The sequence below is a fragment of the Platalea leucorodia genome, assembly GCF_965183815.1.
Source record: "Platalea leucorodia genome assembly, chromosome: 9".
In the NCBI taxonomy this organism is placed as follows: Eukaryota; Metazoa; Chordata; class Aves; order Pelecaniformes; family Threskiornithidae; genus Platalea; species Platalea leucorodia.
The window spans coordinates 16,890,690-16,909,730 of record NC_138831.1 but is presented as its reverse complement, the minus strand read 5'-3'; the positions used below and the strand labels follow the sequence as shown (position 1 = coordinate 16,909,730).

Here is a 19,041-nt window from a genome sequence, read left to right as displayed (position 1 = left end):
AGAAGGATGAGAGGGGATACCATAAAAAAAAAAATATAAGGAAATGCACTAAAACCAGTTACAGCTGTACTTATAAGACCGTGAACTTGCAGCTGCATTTCTTAACGTGACAGGAAATTGGTCTGTTTATCGAATTCAAAATGCAATCCTACTTACAGCAATACAGAGGATAACCAAAAGCTGTTAAAAGCGACGGAGGCTATTCTCAACTATCCTTCAAGCAGGCATGCTGCATTTTCTTCAGTGAACAAATGCAATTTGGTTTTGCCCCCAGTATGAAGTAAGGACTTTGAGTTTCTTCTTTGGAAAATATTAACCCTAAATAAAATCTGAACTTACCCTTCTAGCAGGCTACTAGAGCTCTAGAAATAAAAGCAAACATTGGAAGATTTTAGGAGGTGCTGAAACATTTGTTTTGAAATTTTATTACAAAAATATATTTGCAAACATACAAAATTTTGGATGAAAAAAATGCTCATTCTTAAACATTTATGCAATAACTTAATAACTGCAAACATACATAGGTGCTATAAAATCCATACCATACCAAAAACGTTAATGATGCAGTATCTACATTTATTGACTTACAATTATTCTCATTCTGGTTTCCAGAAATCTTTCCAGAAGCTCCCCTTCCCCATGGTCTTCATATTGAAAGAACATGCACATGGGTACAACTGGTGCATCCACAAAAGTGATAAAACTCAAATTACTAAAAGCACATAATGCACATAAAAAACCCTAACTAACCATATGCCCATACACTGAATAGATAAAAATAAATACACCACCAAATTAGAGATACTGCAATTTTTCCAACTTGAAGTGAAAGGAAGATATTGCATCTTAACATTTTCGTAATGTTGCCAGACAAAACTGAGGTGATATATATTGCACACATTCCTCCTGTTAAGATATGCTGCACAAAGCAACCCAAATACCTGGCAAAAAGGTGGCTGATTTGTTTAGAATACTTTTAAAAACAAGAAGTCCCAAATTAAAGTTTGTTTTCAAAATATTTCAGAAATTATATCAGTGACTACACATGGCATGAGTTTCAGAAATATACCAAAATGAAGCAATTAGAAATGCAAGCGAAAATGAGATACATCCAGCAGCGAGTGTTTAAATATTATATTGAGTATTTATACATAGAATTAAACATTTTATATGAAATCAAGATGAATCACTTAATTTTTTTTTAACTTTATTCAATCATTCTGCAAATGTTGTGTGATTTGGAAAGATATACTGCTTCTAAGTTAATAGCTGTTAGGCACCTTTCATATAAACTTTGCATTGTTAAATAACAGCAGATAAAGTCTAACTACAAAACTGAGAATTTTGATTTTCCTGAACAGTTCAGCAGCTGTAGGTTTTAAAAATGTTTTTGATTAGTTTTTTTTTTTTTTTCTTTTTTTTAAGTGAATTAGCACTAGCCACAAAACACATGCTTAGATAATACAATTAATTTGGGGAGTATAGTCTATAAACTAATAATCTTTTAATTCTCAGAACTAATAGGTAAAATCCCATTAAGCCAGTAGTTTTTAAAAAAAAAAAGTCACTTGAAAATGGTCACAATACTTTCCTGTGACGACCCATGGTAACTTGCTACATACTAGTTATCCCTACATGCGGATAACATCCAAATCAAGCACTTTGACAAGCTGGTTATTTTAGATTTAGACAAAAAAAATAAAATAATCAGGAGAAAAAGTTGTTAAATAAAACAGTCCACATTTAAAAAAAATTCAAATTTTACATTGTAGTTGAGCTTATGTTTTAGAATGCAACTTTTCATTAAAGAGGTTTATCTGTTAAACCCACTACCCTGGCACTTGTCATAAATCTCTGCGGTGTATTGGATGACACCTAGGTTGGTTCCAGTGTCTGTTGGCTACACGTCGAGAGGTTAGAACAAACATGCAGGTGTTCAAGATGAACAGGTTTGCTTGTTGTAAAAGAGCCTGCCTAGTAACTAGGATTTCAACTCTGTTTCTCTTCCAATTCATTCTGAAAGTTGGGGGTGGGGGGAAGTAAACCAATAATGTATTGCTATGAGTACACTACAAACCAAAGTAAAGTAATGATCTGCCAACTGGTGTGGGGGTTCCTGGACAGCTGGAAACAAGTTAAGGATATTCAAAGTAGAGTCAAACAACAGCACTACTACTCTAAACAGTATTACTTTTGTCAACTGTATAGGACTGAAGAACTCAAAATACAACTCCTTCCTATCATTTCTATAGATCTTTGGATATGACTGTATTTAGCAAACAGTACAAAGATGCACTATTGGCTTCCAATATTTCTATTCTTAGAACTTTTATCAACTCTTCCTCTGAAGAAACCAGAAGCTGTCCATAAGTGAGAAGTTACAGACTTCATCCTTGCTAAAGCCAGATAAGAAGCAACTCTCTATTTGGTTTAGGCTATCCATTTTTGTTCAGAGGAACTGCTCATTGGTTTGACCCTTTTAGTGAAACTTTTTCTAAAAAACCCAACAAAACAAATTAGTTTAGACCTTAGATCTAATTTGAGTCTGATTATTTATGTGCACACACAGTATTATAACTCTAGAATTTATGTAGGAAGCTCGTATCTTCCTTAACAAGGCTGAGTTTATATTGCTGAATTCAAATGCTACCATTAAAGCCAATATATTTCTTGATGAATGTACATGACGACATTAGCATCTTTCCCTGAATCTTGGACATTTTTCTAACAAAATACTATATATTTTAACTGGAAACACTGAACTCAAAGGCTGAGAAGAGCTTTTCAGAAGGCAGGTAGTGCTAAACAAAATATATTTTCCACTAAAAAGCTATGAAAAAACTAAAATAGATCAAATACATAAAAATGTAAATATTTGTTGTATCTAAAACACACCGATTTGTGAACAAGTCACAATTAAAGCTCAATTACTAGTTTCCAATGAAATGACCATGCACCTTGACTACGTCAACATTAACTAATCCTTAGGATATATATACATACATATATGTTGTAAGGACCCAAACAATTTTCTTCTTCATATTTCAATAGTGCTTGAGGGAAAAGAAAGAAGCAGTGCATCATAAACTCACTACAGATTATCTTTTTACTCAATAAACCAAAACTTTTCTACTGGAAAAACATCCTTTAAAACTATTATTGCTGGAGAAAGTTGGGACCTGAAGTCTTAATTACCTTTGCATGCCTTTCAGAAATAAATACAAGCCATGGGTAAACCAACACAGCAGCTTAAAAAAACTATAATTAGAAATTTTCTGATTTCAAATGGGAAAGTATCCAGTTAAATTCTTACATTAGTGAATAGTGAATTACTAAATCACATATAAGAAGCGATAACATTTTAATTAGATGAAATTCAGACTATTAAGTGTGCACTAACAGTCTGGGGAGAGGGCAACAGAAGGCAGGCATGCATTTGTTCCCCATCTGCATAGTTTTCAACACTGCAGTTCCAATGCAACTAAAGCAAACTATGACCTGGTCCCCCCTTAAGCTAAAAGGGAAACAAAGTATTTAAATTATATCAAACACTGCTGAACAGGAAGAGGGTCTTCCAGTGGTGGTCTCCTAACTATAAATTTAAAACAAGAGAACTTGCAACATGTAACAGAACTACTCTGTTGCTTAAAAAAAATGATACAATCACTGAGGATTTTGCATATTTCAAATTTTGTGTTTTTAGAGAAAATGGCCTTACTCACTTGGATACCTGTTTAATGTCAGCGATGCAGAAGCAAATACGATAAATTAAATCTTTTAAATATTCCATTAATGTGCATTAGCTAGAGACCAACAATGTATTGAGCAAATCACATTTTTAAACCTTTTGTTAAAGATTTAGCTCCAAAGGCCTGGCTTCCAGATCAGTTCCTTCCCCACACCTGCCAACTTAATCACAAGGCATTTTGCTCTCCTTTCCCTCAGTCCTTCAAACTGGAACCAGGTTCCCACAACTGAATTTTGTTCTGGTGTGGTGTAGTGTACTGTACTATGTATTTGCTGGTTTAAATAGTATTGAGTCTGTAATCTTGAACAGTGAATACAGCTAGGAATGAAAGCCAGAGCAAACATTTGCACATTCACTTAATGCTAATGAGAGCTCAAATGCAACTTAAGTCCCCTCCCCAATACAAACAAAGGTTTGCTGGTGATGATCACAGTGAAAACCTAGATCACTTCTGAGAACATTACTTTCATAAGTATCTAAGGAATAGTCTTTCCTAACAGGTTCAAATTCAAGAAGTTGAAAACTAAATATTCTTTTACAAAAATATTAGTTTTATAGACGAGGCATAACTGTTTCTAAAATGGATATATTTTAAGTAGATTTAGCTTCCATTATAGCTTAATGTTGTCTGTATTCTTGGTTAGGACTTGCAAGTAGACTTCATGAATAGTGCTGAGAAAATGCGAATCATTCTGCAGGAAAAAAAACAACATATTAGAAACATTAGTGAAAAGACACAAAAAAGTTTAATTTAATGCTATTTAAGTTGTGCATAAATATTCCTGATAGTGCTAGCTACCTGAGAGTTAAGAGAAGGAAACTAGCTGTGTACTTGTACAAAAGGCAGTGCTTTTTAGACAACATACAGACTTTGAACCATGATGCTGGTAAGATAGCTAAAGGGATCACTAAACACACTGGATTGCTCAAACAAACAAAACAGGGGTCACTAGGTCAGCCTTGGCCACATAATTACTTCCCTCTAGAGTCCAAACCTTAGTCTTGGACACACAGAATTCCATCCTGTGTACAGGCTCCCTAATAAAGTCTGCGTGGGTGTCAGAAATAATGTTATTTCTGTCTGTCAGACCAGCCTGAAAGGGATTGCAGTGTGTTATACAAGAATTCTCATGTCAAAGCATTATGGGAAGTGAATTTGTTTAATCTATATACAATATTTAGAGATATTTCCTGAGTCTAATTCCTTTAAATGACAAGTTTACAAAATTGGTATCTAATCATCTAGCTTGAAGACGTAATATTCTTTTTACAAGATCTGCATAGCAAATTTGGTATCCTGCTTGGAATGCTGTGCAAGTACTCCCATGCTGCAGCGTATGCCTGTTTTGGTCTTCATTCAGCTATCTCTCTATATAAACAGAAGATTAGAGACAAATATTCCAATCAGCTCTGTAAAGTCACCACAATTATGTTCTTCAGACTACTGGGTGAGAATCAGTGCACGATGTCTCTAATGAGAATAACACTTCTGGCAGTTCAGCTCAGTTGCAAGACTTACAAGTAAGCTAGTTTAAGTCTTCAAAGAGAAAAACACCCATACACACCAATACACAAAAATGTTATGCAAAAAGGAACAATATAGATAAATCCTGCAACCTAGCTGATGATGTGATCTGGTAGCAGCCTTTTTTGGTCCTAACAACTTTATCGCTGGGATGATATTGTTTGCTGTTTTTAGACTTGCATTTTGGGTGTAAGCTCTACTGACATCAGCATGGAGGCAGCAAGAGAATCCCGAGTTAACAGAAAATGGTTTGTCATTCGTGGCAACTTCACCATGACATTAGAGGTCAAAATGATCTCACTGCATGGCTACTCCCAACATCACAGATTTAATTCAACTGAACTTTTTAGTCCTTAGAAATAGCAGAACTAGAACTTTGCAATTTCAATTTCAAAGACACATACTCCAGTTAAAGATCAGGAACAGTTCTAGGGAACTGGAAACAGGAAAGCTTTCCTTGGAAAAGCAGGAACACTTACGAAGACAACAAGATCAACCCCCCCATCCCCATACCAGGGCTTCTACTAGAAGAACTTTTTCCTCACTTGTCCACAAATTCATATGGATGTGAAAGGACACAGCCGATGTACAGCTCTGTCCTTCTAAGTCCTCCATCTCGCAACCAAAAGGAGCAAGCTCTGCCATACTATGTGTACAGTGTGGAGTAATTTACCCCTTCAAAAGAAAGAACAACTTTTGTAATGTTTCAAGGCAAGAGGAGTTTTAGGGGTAAAGAATTTCTCAGTACTGGCTACTGTACTTGGAATCCCATCCCTCAGAAATTGAGCTCTGTAAAGACAGGACCTTTATTAGATGTATCAGTGCTTCTTGAAGCTGAGACCTACTGAGAACAGTAGGAGGTATAGTCTGAATTTCTGTTGTTCCAAGTGTTAAAGGCGAAGAAGAATTGGCTTTATTCTCCACTTCAGTAGCTTTTGTAGATGATTGCTGAAAAACACTAGGAGACAAGAGGATTGAAGGCGTTACTGTAGTTGTGGCTGTAACAAACTGCGGAGGTGCAACCTGTAAAAGAACAGAAAATTAATAAGCACCGTGTCCAGTAAGAATGAATACTGTTATAAAGGCTGGAGAGACGAGAATAAAAAAAAAATAAATTGTAGCCACTATTATTCAGTCTGAGATTAGAGAATAGCTGCTCTTAATGGAGAAATACCTACCTATGAAGGTTAATATCAATAGTAATTCTCAGTTTAAAAGCTGAAGAAGGTAACAGTCTTCAGTATTCTAGTATGCAGACTCCTTCCTCCCCATGTGATTGCTACCTCCCAGAGTTTTTGAAACATAACACATAGAATAAAAGATGAACTTTTCACCTAGGTAATCAAAGGAGCCTGTAGTTGTTCTGCAAATTATTATTTTCCTTAGGAGTTTACCGAAAGCCTACTCCTGCTTCCCACCCTCCTGCTTCTATGGTCTCCAAGAAATACACTTATAATTTGAAGTAAAGTATCTCAAAGATATTTAAAATGACTGATGAACTATAATTAAAGCATTGGAATACACTGAAATATTCTCATTTTAAGTACATTTTCCCTTGGGGGGACGGGAATATTTTGAGGACCATCTTCCCACCTCATTGTTCCACAGGTCAGTCTCCATTTCATTACAGAAATCCACACACTGCCTTTATCACTTTTCCTTTTAAATGTAAATTGCAAACGTATAGGAATATTATCTTTGCAGAAAATGAATGTGAATAAACATCAGCTTTGAGCAACTCTGACATCTCCTGATAACTGCAATTATTATTCAGTAGGATAATGTACACCTTGCTCAGGCTTCCAGAATGACCAACACAGTGAAAAAAAAAGAAAATAAACAAGCCAATCTCACTCAGAAGAAAGCAAGACTAAATGTGATATGTAAATATGTTTGATACGTCAGCAGAAAGAGTTCCCCTTGGATAATCAAAAATCTTCAGAAGAAAAACAACTTCAAAGCCATCTAAAGTTAATGTGTATATAACATCAACATTAGAACTAGCACATTGATTTTGTTACAGTCAAAACTGTGAAGACTTACAGTGTGGGATTTCAGCTGAAGACAACGTGTTTAAACCAACAAATGCAGTTTACCACACAACATGCACACGTTTCTTAAAATTCAAAAAATCAATGTGAAATGCTTTTATTTAGATAATTATTTACTGTGTCATGAACAGACTGTATAGCTTGTCTTATAGCAGGCCAGTAGCTAAAACAGCATTTTACTTTAAGCAGGACCATTTTTACTGCCTTCACAATCAGATCTGGGCATGCTACTAAAACAGCTTTTATGTAGCGCGAGTTGGACAAGAATGAGGCAATTTAACAGATTTGAAAAAGGAGGCGGTGGGTAAAGGAAAAGTAGAATTAAATTACAGATGGTATCCTGAAAAGAATACATAACAAAAATGTAATTAGAAACAATTCTTGAAGACTTGACTACTACCAATTATTTTTTTAACTGCAACCTGAAATTTTATATTGACATTATTTTGAACGGCTATTCAAAGGCAGTTCTAATAATGTTAAATCTGTATTTAGATCACTAAAACTTGCTATTAGAAAGTTTTGCAGTAACAAATGCTTTTTACTCTTTTCCTCCTCTGTCTTCCATTTTTTCAGCTTGGTATCTTTCTCATAAAATACAAGGTATCTCAGGAAAACTGAAAGAGACAGTAAGGCGAGGATTGCACTTATGCCTCTGGGGTGCTTAAGGTTAGGCTAAGGTGAATAGACCCTACTGCAATATTATAGCATTAGTACTGCTTGCTTACAAGATAAAAAAAACAGTTGAAACGGTGCAAAATCAATGCAAGATTACAGATCCAAAAATATATTCTCATTTCTGCATTAGCACCAACAATAAGAGGCACTGTACAACAAAAAAGCATACTCATTCATAGCAGTCTGCAGAAACTCCCCCTTGCTTCAGTACAGCTTGTTTCTGCTTCATAACAGCACTTTAAACATGGTCAGTGCGCAATGACTTTTTGAGATACCAACTGCGTACCACAGCTTTACCCCCCCCTTTAAAAAAACAACAACAACAACAACAACAAAACAAAACAACAAAACAAAACAAACAATTAGTAGAGGTACTTATTCACTTACTTGACTTGCTTTAGACAAAGTCTTTGGCTGAGGAAATACTTCTGATTCCTTGTTTTGTTGTACAGTCTAAGTTAAAAAGAAAGCATAATTCACAAGTTAGCATCCACAGCTCAATTTCCAGTGGTGGTTCCCTGTTTTTATGAAAGCACAAAAATGCAAATTTCAACAGATTTTAGATGTAATTTGATCCATTTTGTAAATATAATCAATGGGAAGCTGGAAAAAGAGGAAAGATTTCAATTTATGTTTTATGCTTTCAATATTACAGCAAACCTGTAAAGCCTAACAAAACACTTCTGAAGAAAGACCACTAAGAGTTCAGTACCTTGTGATCAGTTTGTTCAGTACCTTCGCTAAGAGTGAAGAGTTCAGTACCTTGTAATCAGTTTGGTAAATTGCCAGGAAGGTTAAATTCAGTATTTTTTTCCTAGGAGTTTTATCTAATCACCTCCACAAAAATTAAATGCTGTTTTCTGCTAGAATTTCAGAAGTATTTTATAGTTTTACAAACAGCATCCAGATATTTCTTTAGTCAGATTTTAAGACTATAATATAACAAAATTGAAGTATTATAAAAATATTAGAAAACACAATAAAAGGCATGTAGATAAGGTACTTTGGTAAATTCCTGTGGCATTCTTCGAAAGGCTTGTTATAGCCATTTGGAATACCTCTTGGCAACACAGAACAGGAAAAAACCCTTTGCAACAGACAGTACTTAGCTTACTTGAACTGCAATGAAAAACACGCAGGGAATTCATATTCCTTAACGACAAAAATAAAATTAGCTTTATGAAGTGGTAACAAGCACAAGATCAAATTCTTAAAGTCTAATTACACAAGATTTAAGAAGTCTTTTGCTAGTTTGAGAGCATATTTGGACTATGGAGAATTTTGTCTAATGAAAATATGTACACACAGTGGACATGGTGGAAGGAAAAAAAAGCGCATAAGACTGGTATATGAAGAGCTAATTCCCAAGGCTATCAAGTAGACGTTGAATAAAAGCAGTCAAGGGCAGTTATGGATAAACCCGGCCAGCTTTTCTAAATGCTTAAACATGTCACGATCTTCAGTCACATCTGTACCAAGGCTTAGCAGTACACTGAAGAAAAATACTGCTCAGAACATACAGTTTCAATACTAGATGAAGACAGCTGCTCGATGCTGTACTTGGACCTCCTCCTCCCTCTGCAAAACGAATCAGTCCAAACATCTCAAAAAGGTGATTGCTAGTAAAATAATCCTAGCACATAGCAGTCACAGCCTTCTTGAAAGTTTTCAACAACAGCAGGAGATTAGAAATAAGGTAATTAGGAAGACAGCACAATGAAAACACACCAATTTCTTAAGGTTTAAGACAGTGATAATACTACTGAGGACAGAAAAGCAACACTTGAAAAATATAGGGTATTCTAAAATAATGCTTAGGACAAGTTACAGGCTGAAGAGTTGAGCTTTTGATTAGATCTCAGTTATGAGTAAGTCATCACCATATTCATAGCAAAGAGTAACAGCTGACCCAGACAGGGCTACCAAAGATATTGTTAAAACCCAGTGGCAAGCACTGGATAATAATAAACATTAGGAAATTCATGCAGATGTAGCTGTAAGTAGTTTTGGTTGGTGTTTTTTATCCTTGCATTATCACTGTACCCAAGATGCAAGAAGACACGATCAAACACTGGCTTAGTCTGCATGAATGTAAATAAAATAAAACAACAATGCAACAAAACGAAGAGAAGCCTTCGGGTAACCTCAGAGGGGGGCACTACAGAAAGTTACTCCCTTTGGAGAGAAAAGAAATCCAATAACCCAAACTCATTAATGTCTTTACTACTGAGGTAGCCAATTATACAGCAGAGCAACACTAACTGATAGAAAATAATTTATAACACAAAGCCACACGCATTAACATTACAGATTAGCAGTAACACTTCCACCTAGTATCTCAAAACAAATGTACTGCTTTGGCTTATATTAAGGCATAGACAATAGATTCTCCTCCAAGAAGTAAAAAGTTTAAGAGGTCCTTTGTAAGCAATACTAGGATAAAACAAACCAAGGCACTCAATTAGACAAAATAAATCAGTCTACGATCCATTTTACTAAATAACTAACACTATCTCAGTGTAGCCACAGATATCGCCAGCAGAAGGAGGTCAAAATTGAAGGAGTACAAAACATCCAAAGCAAAATAACCAGAAACGGGAAATTGTTAATTTTGTACCTTCAAAGAAGGTACAGGCTAGACTTCCACAGCATCAACTCTCATAACACTGATCAGTCTGTAACCTTCTGTCCCTCCTCAGATCATCAGTTCTTAGCAGTATTTTTCTGACAGAAGTACAGATGAATTCTGTAGGATTTATTCATCCCCTAACAGCACCAGATTGAAAAACCTCCTCTAGAGACAGGTCTGTCACTGATAGCAGATGCTAATGATATAAAACTAATGGAATTGGATTTCTAAGTTAGCAGTTAGGATCAATATCACACAGTGGAAGTCCTTAGTTATTTTTAAAAGGCTAATATATAACAGCACATTTTCCAAGGGAAAATACATGTAGTCTAAAAACAGTCTAAAGCTTCATGGATATAAAAATCCACAGAATACCTGAAGGGGAGAGATTATCTTGCTGTTCAAGGTTGATGGCTTACTGTGAGATTCTTTGAAGCTTTCTGGTGTTGCAAGTTGGCCAACCGAGGCAGAGATGTTTGGTGTTAAGGAAGTCTTAGTGAGAGACTGCTGTTGCATTTGGTCATGCTGTGGGGTCAACCTGAGTTTCTGGAGAAGATCAACACTTGTATGGGATGTATTTGAGACAGTTCCTGTATTTGTTGATGTCAAGGGTGCTATAAGCTGGCTTTGGCCAGCCATGAGATTTTGTGGAGCGTGGTTCACTTCAGATGGCGGCTGATTCACTAGTGGGGATATCTGCTTGGCAGCTTGCTGCATAACTTGCATTATACTGTTGTTTTGTTTTAGGCCAGGAAGCATCTGAGCAGGGGCAGCTTCCATTGTCGAGGCTGAATTAAGAATAGGGCTTAAACGAACTGAATAGCTTGAAACATTTTTTATATCAGGCTGGGAAACTGAAGCTGGAGGTATTAGCATAGGTGTTAAACATTCGTGGTGATTCAAAGGATTGGCACTGCTTTTAACACTTGGACTTTCAGATTTCCCTAGTGGCTGTTGTATTACTGTTGACTGGTCAAAGGAAAAAGGCAAGAGCAAACTATGCTGCTCTCTGGCAGAGGTGTCAGTCTGCAACTTCTCCGTTCTCTCTGGATTGGGATACGGAGCTGCAGGCTGTTCCTTTGGTACAGAGGTTCCAAACAGTTCCTCCAAAGTCAGATGCTTCTGCCTTGACTGAAATGGCTAGAAAGAAGGGAAAAAGAAATTTTCAGTTTAGAAATATACATACCACTGTGCATCTCACACAGGCTATTACAATTTCAAGAAAACTGTGAAAGACAACTAGCTTAAATGCATTTAAAATGCAGTTTGGATAATCAAGTGTGCTCTATTTACAGGAATTTTGAAGCCAATTTCATTTACAAGGAACAACCTGTCTATGTAAGCTTTTTGTCTACAGCCTTCTATGGACAGACTGTGCACTAGTAGTAAAGAAGGAGGAAGGCTATGGATTCTGTCACTAAGATGGCACCTGCCATCATTGATCAGCTGTAACTACACAAGGCACTTCAGGGGGAGGGTAGGGAAAGAACATACATGTTGAACAATATCCACATAGAATTTATGGAGTTGGAAATAATTAAATGGCCTAAAAGATGGGAAAGGAACAGAGAAACCTGAAGGTACACAACTGATCTAGCAATTCAAGCCTAGACAGTTATTCTCACCCTTTTCATTAACAATGCAATAGATGTTACAATAAGTAAAAGAATCTGTATAAACCTAAACACATATATCTGTATCTCCTTGAAAGGTGTGTATATATACACACACAGCTACACCTACTAGTCCTTTAGTCTCTCCCAAAAATATACATCTAGCCTACAGCACTGACATTGTTAGATAAATCTGATTTTAAGGATATCATCATCATAATATTTTGCTGAAAATGTTGAAAAATGTGCTTCACTAAAGAGAAAAGAAACAGCTATTAACACCCTTAATCTCAAAATTTTCCTGGTGTGCTTTTTTTTGGTTTGTTTTTGTTTGTTTGTTTGTTTTGGTTTTTTGTTTGTTTTTTGTTTTTTGTTTGTTTTTTTTTAGGTTGCACAGGATCAGAAGTTATGTAAAACAGCTGGACTAAAATACAACATTCCGTTCAGAAGACTGAATGGCCTGCAGCACAATTCCAGTGTATTCTGATGATATGTCTAAACAAAGATGCTATTTTACAATGACAACTACTGTACCATGACATTGCTATGCTAGCTCTAATTTTACTAGCACAGATAACAGCAGTGAAAGTATGGCAGTACAGGTAGCATGCAAGTAGCCTAACAAGGAAAACCTTCAGCTTGAAATTATACTGACTTCTGCCCAGGTTACTAATCTCTACTGCCATTGTTGCTACTCATTTTTAGCTAGCTTAAAGTCAGGCACACTTTCAATTTGCAGCTGAGACATTCTATAGTTTATAAACCTTGTTAATTATGTTAGGAATTCTTCCTAGAAAGTTGTTCTTACTTTTCTCCAGGTCTTTTCACTGGAGACCTGTCCTTCAACTGTAAAGATTCTGTTAAGAGAAAAATCACTATTCCATCTCATTTGAAACTCAGCTTTTTGCTTCAGTATGATAAATTGACTAGCTTTCCTTTATTAATACAATATTCAAGTAATAAACAGAAATCTCTACCATGCTCTGATCCAAGTCAGACTAGCCCCTTACATGGATACAGTCTCAAACATGAAGTTAATTTCCAGCCTGAAGTATAAAACACATCTTTTGCCTGTCCCAGCTCTGGCTGAGGTATATTTTGCACCTGTCATCAACTCAGTGTGTTATGAAGACCCTTATCAGCAGGGGCTACAAAAAGGCAACATGATCACTTTACTTGATAGGAACACAGTACTGCTGAGAGGGTTTCTTCAGAAATCATTTCAGATGTATTGAAACATGAATTAGCAGTCAGAGCTGGCACTATAAAGTTTAATTTCAGTGTTCTAGTTCAGTTTTGCCAATCACTGGCACAAAAGCATTTCATGATACAACTGATTTTCATTTTGAACTGCCAAGATAAAAACCTCAAACTTCAGAATATCACAGAGAAAACATTTTTATTCCCAAGTCTGTGATATCTTTATAATGAAATAAAGTTAGTCAATCAACATACAAGTCTGACATTTTGGAAGGGATTTAGGAATCTCACTGTACTTATCATACGCACACTTCTTCAAATCCACTGGTCACATGTTTCAATTAGATGAAAAATGTATTTTTACAGTTGAAATTGAATGTTTTTCTAGTAGTCTTCCAGTTTTCCATGTTATTAAAAACGTGATTAAGAACAAACACATTTGTGATATATTTGAACCCGGTTAACTAGCTTTACAGATTATCACTTAAGTTACCCAATTAATTTTTTCCAATATCTCTGCAGTTATTATTTTAAATAGCTCAACAGAATTAAAAATATGCCATTTCACCTGTTCTCTAAATCTACTGTTTCCCTTTAATTACTTCAGAACAATTTGTTAGAATCTTATCTTTCCATTTTTTCCTTTGCTAGGTATTTGATTTCTGTTCTGCAATTCCATGCACTGTCAGGTGGGGCACTTCATCTGATTGTGCACAGTCTACATAGAGTGACCCAAAAGAAAATATCTTCCTTTAAAGCAAAGCCTTAGGAAATTCTGCTGCCAGGTCTCAAGACCAGGCATGCAGCAAGCAGAGCTGGCTGCCAGGGGTCAGTCTATCACCTGTGCTGATCCAAAAGCAGAGGTGCTGCTGAGGGGGTAGAGGGGGCTGTGATAGCCAGTAATCCCAGCAAACTCCCCACCCCCATTTTAATTCATTAACTGTTACTACCCCATCCCCTAAAACACATTCCTGCTGCCCATATCCTAGCCCTAACCTGTACTGGAAATTATTACTACTACTACTACAAAGTAAATGTTTTGTTTACAAGTACTAAGCGCAAGGTTGCACACATTTCCATAGGGCATTTCATTTTTCAGACATGGTGGTTTACTGCATCAGAAACGCAACAGTAAACTATCGCAAGGACGGGAGGCAGGCCTTGCAGCTTACCTCAGTGGGCTGTTTTCTGAGAACCACTACTGACCTTTCCGTGCCCACTGGGTGGCACTGTAAGCAGGCCCAAGTTACTTAAGTGTTACAGGGAATTTAGTTATTGCAGAATTTTTCTTTTTAATTTCTCTCTAAAAAGTCTTGTATGAAGCTACAGCTTCCTTGTGCAGAAATGCTTACTAGGAAATCAGGCCAAATGCTGAACTATTGCTACCTATTCCAGCTATCCAGTGATGATATTAATTATTTTGTAACAAGTTTCCCATGGTTCAAAGACTACATGAAGCAGAGGTTATTTTCACTAGCATTTGTACTGTGGTTTACACTTTAATTACAATAGTAACACCAGACTTCAGAATTTGTAGATATTTGGATACATGCTGATTCAACATGTTGTATCTAACACTTACCTGAAATAGATCTCAACATACTTATTACTACAATTTGAGCAACATCCCTCCCCAACACCACTGAAATTTTTTTTTACAATATCTCCCTTCCTGCAGAGGAAGGAATATACTGTCAAAAAGTTCTTAACACAGGAAAAAAAAAAAAAAAACGCACCAAACAACACTTCTCCCTTGCCTCCAACAAAACAAAAAAACACAAAGCAAACCAACACAAAACCACATACACTTTTTCCACAATCTAAGTATGAAGGAATCAGCCAAGCTGACTCATTACCAAACAGCCATACAAGCACAGGTTCAATGCAGGCTACAGAAGTGTGGGAGAAGATAGGTATATGTACTTTCAGTTACGCCAAAGATAATTTGGTGTTGCCATGACTGAAGCACTTTCCATTTCTTGGCTAGCAATTCAATGTTGATTTAAGTTAGCAGGACTGTAGCTGTAGCTTTGAAGGCAGCACAGACAAACCATAAGTAAATGTCTCAGACATGAGAAAACACGGCTTGAGTTCATCTGTGAAAGACTGCAACAACATGTACAGCTAACTGATGCCATATTCAGTGCAGTAATGTGGCAGACGTAATTTTTTCTTGCTTTCTGGCTCTGCGATTCATCCTGCACATTACCACGGACTGACCTCTTCCAGAATCCAAGTTAGCCCATTTAAACATACTTGGATATTCACAGTAGTATAAACTCATATTTTTAAATGCTAAGTTGAAAGACAGAATTTAGGATCCTAAAAGTCTTCAAACCCATTAGTTTATTTAAAGTGATAATACATTCAGCAGACAACACTGCAGGCATTCTAAGAAAAATTCATTTTGGTATCAAAACAAAGTACTAAATGAAAAAAAAAAAATCATGCCTTATTTAGGGTTGGATGAAACATACCTGCTCTTGCACTTGTACTGAAGTTTTTTGTTCTGAAGGCTCTGTGCTTTCTGGCTTTGGAGGATTTGCATTTTGTTGCATTCCAGAACTTGATATAATACTTAAGTCATTAATCTGATTCTGGGGAGGGGAAAGAAAAATTAACACAAATACATGAGTTACACGAGTCCACATTTACCCCCTACTACAATCCTGTTTACATGGCACTGTGACTGAAATACAGAAAACGTAGAGAGTACCGATTTTTGTAAGACACTGTGGAATTCACAAGTTTTAGGGAATAAAAATCATATCAAGACATCCACCATCTGGTATGTAATCATAAAGCTTTTACTCTTTATTATGAAAAAAAAAAAAAAAAAAAAAGACAACTGGCTTCATACTTTTTTTCACCAAGAAAGAAAAGGGGGGGGGGAGAGGGGGGGGGAGGGGAGAAGGCAGGATTTTCACATCCTTTATCTGTGTTAGCTGCTAACAAGGAAGTTTGCTACACTCCATTAAATCAAGAACCCACACTAGAAACAGCTTAGAAAAAAAATCCTGTCAGAAATCATTCTAAGTGGCTGGAAGGAGAGCTTCTCACCGACTTATTTCCACCAGATTTAATTAACCATGTACATGCATTTTCAGAAGGTGTTAATTTGGTTTTCTGTGAACAAGGCAAAAACAGACAAGCAAGTTGCATTATAACAGACAATATGTTTACAGATCAAGTTGACTTTCATCTTTAATAAATATATACATAAACAAATACAGAAACTGTATTACAGTTTAAATCACCAGTGAAAAAACCCAAACTGTAGAACAGTCTAGCTTTCAACAGGTAAACTACACCTTATGCGTATGATATAGCTGAACATCAGCACAACACACGATTGATTGCTCTGGTCACTTACCCACAGCAGCAAAATACAGGTTAAACTTTTCAGCAACAAGTTAAGAAACAATTTGAGCTTTATTATTCTTTCGTTTTCAATTTCTAATTGAAAGCAATAAATACAAAGTCAAGAGTACATATTGTGATTCAGGGACAGAGGTGAGAAGGAACTTCTCCCATTTTTCCAACTTTTAGCCACTAACTTGAAGGTCAAAACTCTTTATGCCTGAAATACTGGATGCCTTGTGGTTATAAAATCAGACAAAGCATAGTTTTCTTTTCACTAGAGGATGAGCTACAGTATGTTTCCATCGTCATGCTGAAACACACACACAGAACACCACGCTATAAAAAGCATCCATTCACTTCATTAAAAAAAAAAAATCTCAGAATTCATTCATTTTCACATATGGACTTGATGTAGCGAGTACTTGGAAGGATTAAGCTGATTTGGAATCCTAGATTAAATCACTCAGACCTTCATAAATCTCTTTTTCACTCTCTCTGCCCCGTTCTCATGCTGACACTCTGCCAATCTCATGTGGGCCGCACACAAGGATTACTGTATGATCCATCTGGAATGTACCAGGCAGATAAGTACTTTCTGCTCCTAAATACAAATTCATGTGTAATTACCAATTGCCATAAAATAATTAAAAAAAAAAAAAAAAAGACAGGAAAGGCCTCTCAAGAATCCATCTTCAAAATAAGTTGGTTACTTAATCATGTTAACATTGACATACCTCGGCTACAAGAAGTTCTAAAATTAACGTGCCAGAGGTTTGTTGCTAAAGCTGAGGTGGTCAATAGAACATTCTCCAAAGAAGTTTGCTTGAAACATGACCAACATTGCTCAATTCTGTTTATCTGGTAACTTCTACATAACTACAATCACAGCAGGCTATGGGATTATGTTGAACAGATTCAGTTTACAGTTCACATACACACACACACAAAAAGGAAATAATTATTCTAGTTTCACTAGTGTTCTAAAAGCATCAAGAAACAAACACGCACACACAATAACAACTAATCAAGATCAAGACACAAACACCCAATTATATAGTAGCTCTACGGTAGTCCATGCCCTGCGTATTTCCCTATTCTATTACAGGCACCACAGATGTCAACAGATGTCCCCCACAAAATCTGCATACCATTGCCTGTTTATCAGTATTTTAATTTCTAGAGAGCTTCATCCATGGTGCTTAGGAACTTTGTTTCTAGCAAAAGCTTTTCAGTACTCACATGAAAAAGATCTGAAAATTAGGAGAGAAGAAGCTGGAATATCCTTTCTGAGTCATTTTAAGAGCCATCTGTTAGAAATGTGTATTATCCAATACCGCAAGGACAAAGAGGGAGAAAGGCTTCATAACACCCTAAGAGGGTACTACTAAAACTGTCAGTTTCTGTAATGTGTGTTTTCTTTTTTTGTTTTGGGGTTGTTTTCTTTTTTTCTTCCCAAAAAGCGTTCAATTTCTTCAAATCCATCTCGATCAATACAACATTGAAAGATGAGTCATTCGGGTTTCAATGCTTCCTTCTGCGCTCTCACAAAAGCTGCTACTTCCGCAATGCCAGCCTTTGTACAGACACCTTCTCCCCAAATAGCATTGATGCTCAGAGAATCAGAAGCATTTTTTTTTTTTTAATTTGTATTTAAAGTGTTCAAAAAACACATTACTGATTTTCAGAAACTAGTACCTAGCCTGGGTCAAATATATTGTATGGTTTGTCACATTCACCTGCCTGCCATCTACATGAGAAAGTGACAAGTTAAGTTGGTTCATACAAACCTTAATCCACGTGTTCATTCTTCTATCCTCATCCCACATTGTACTGTAACAATCTAGAATCCTACAAAGACTCAAATCCCAAGTACTCAAAGGAAGTCTGCTGTGACCTACCACACAAGCAAGTTCTGGAAGGAATCAAGCACTCTACTAACGTGCTAACTCTTCTGCTACCAGCACAACAACAAAAACCATACCACAGCCCTGCAATGTTACACTCACACATCACTTCACTATTGCACATTCTTGTTTTATTATACTTGGGGAGAGGCATGTTCAGAATCTTTGTTTCCTTTTTTTTTGATCTCCCACATATTACCCGTATATTTGCCTGCACGTATGAATTTGGTCCTCAGGACTATATAAATTAATTCTTTCCTAAGAGCACTAATATTCTCCTTCATTATGTAAACTTGTGAATTTAGCACTGGCAAAAGATACCAGACTCAC

General features: G+C 36.2%; 1 protein-coding gene across 1 annotated transcript in view; it reads right to left on the bottom strand.

The window, feature by feature from the left end:
- Positions 1-426: 426 nt before the first annotated feature.
- DCP1A (decapping mRNA 1A) overlaps positions 427-19,041 on the bottom strand; it is a 39,052-nt gene continuing 20,437 nt past the window's right edge. Inside the window, exons 6-10 of the mRNA XM_082322088.1 lie at positions 15,922-16,041; positions 11,007-11,771; positions 8,390-8,455; positions 6,078-6,296; positions 427-4,440 (exon numbers count right to left, since the gene is read on the bottom strand). Of these exons, the coding sequence (XP_082178214.1) occupies positions 4,360-4,440; positions 6,078-6,296; positions 8,390-8,455; positions 11,007-11,771; positions 15,922-16,041 (1,251 nt within the window). The 3' untranslated portion in view covers positions 427-4,359. The remainder of the gene's footprint in view (positions 4,441-6,077; positions 6,297-8,389; positions 8,456-11,006; positions 11,772-15,921; positions 16,042-19,041) is intronic.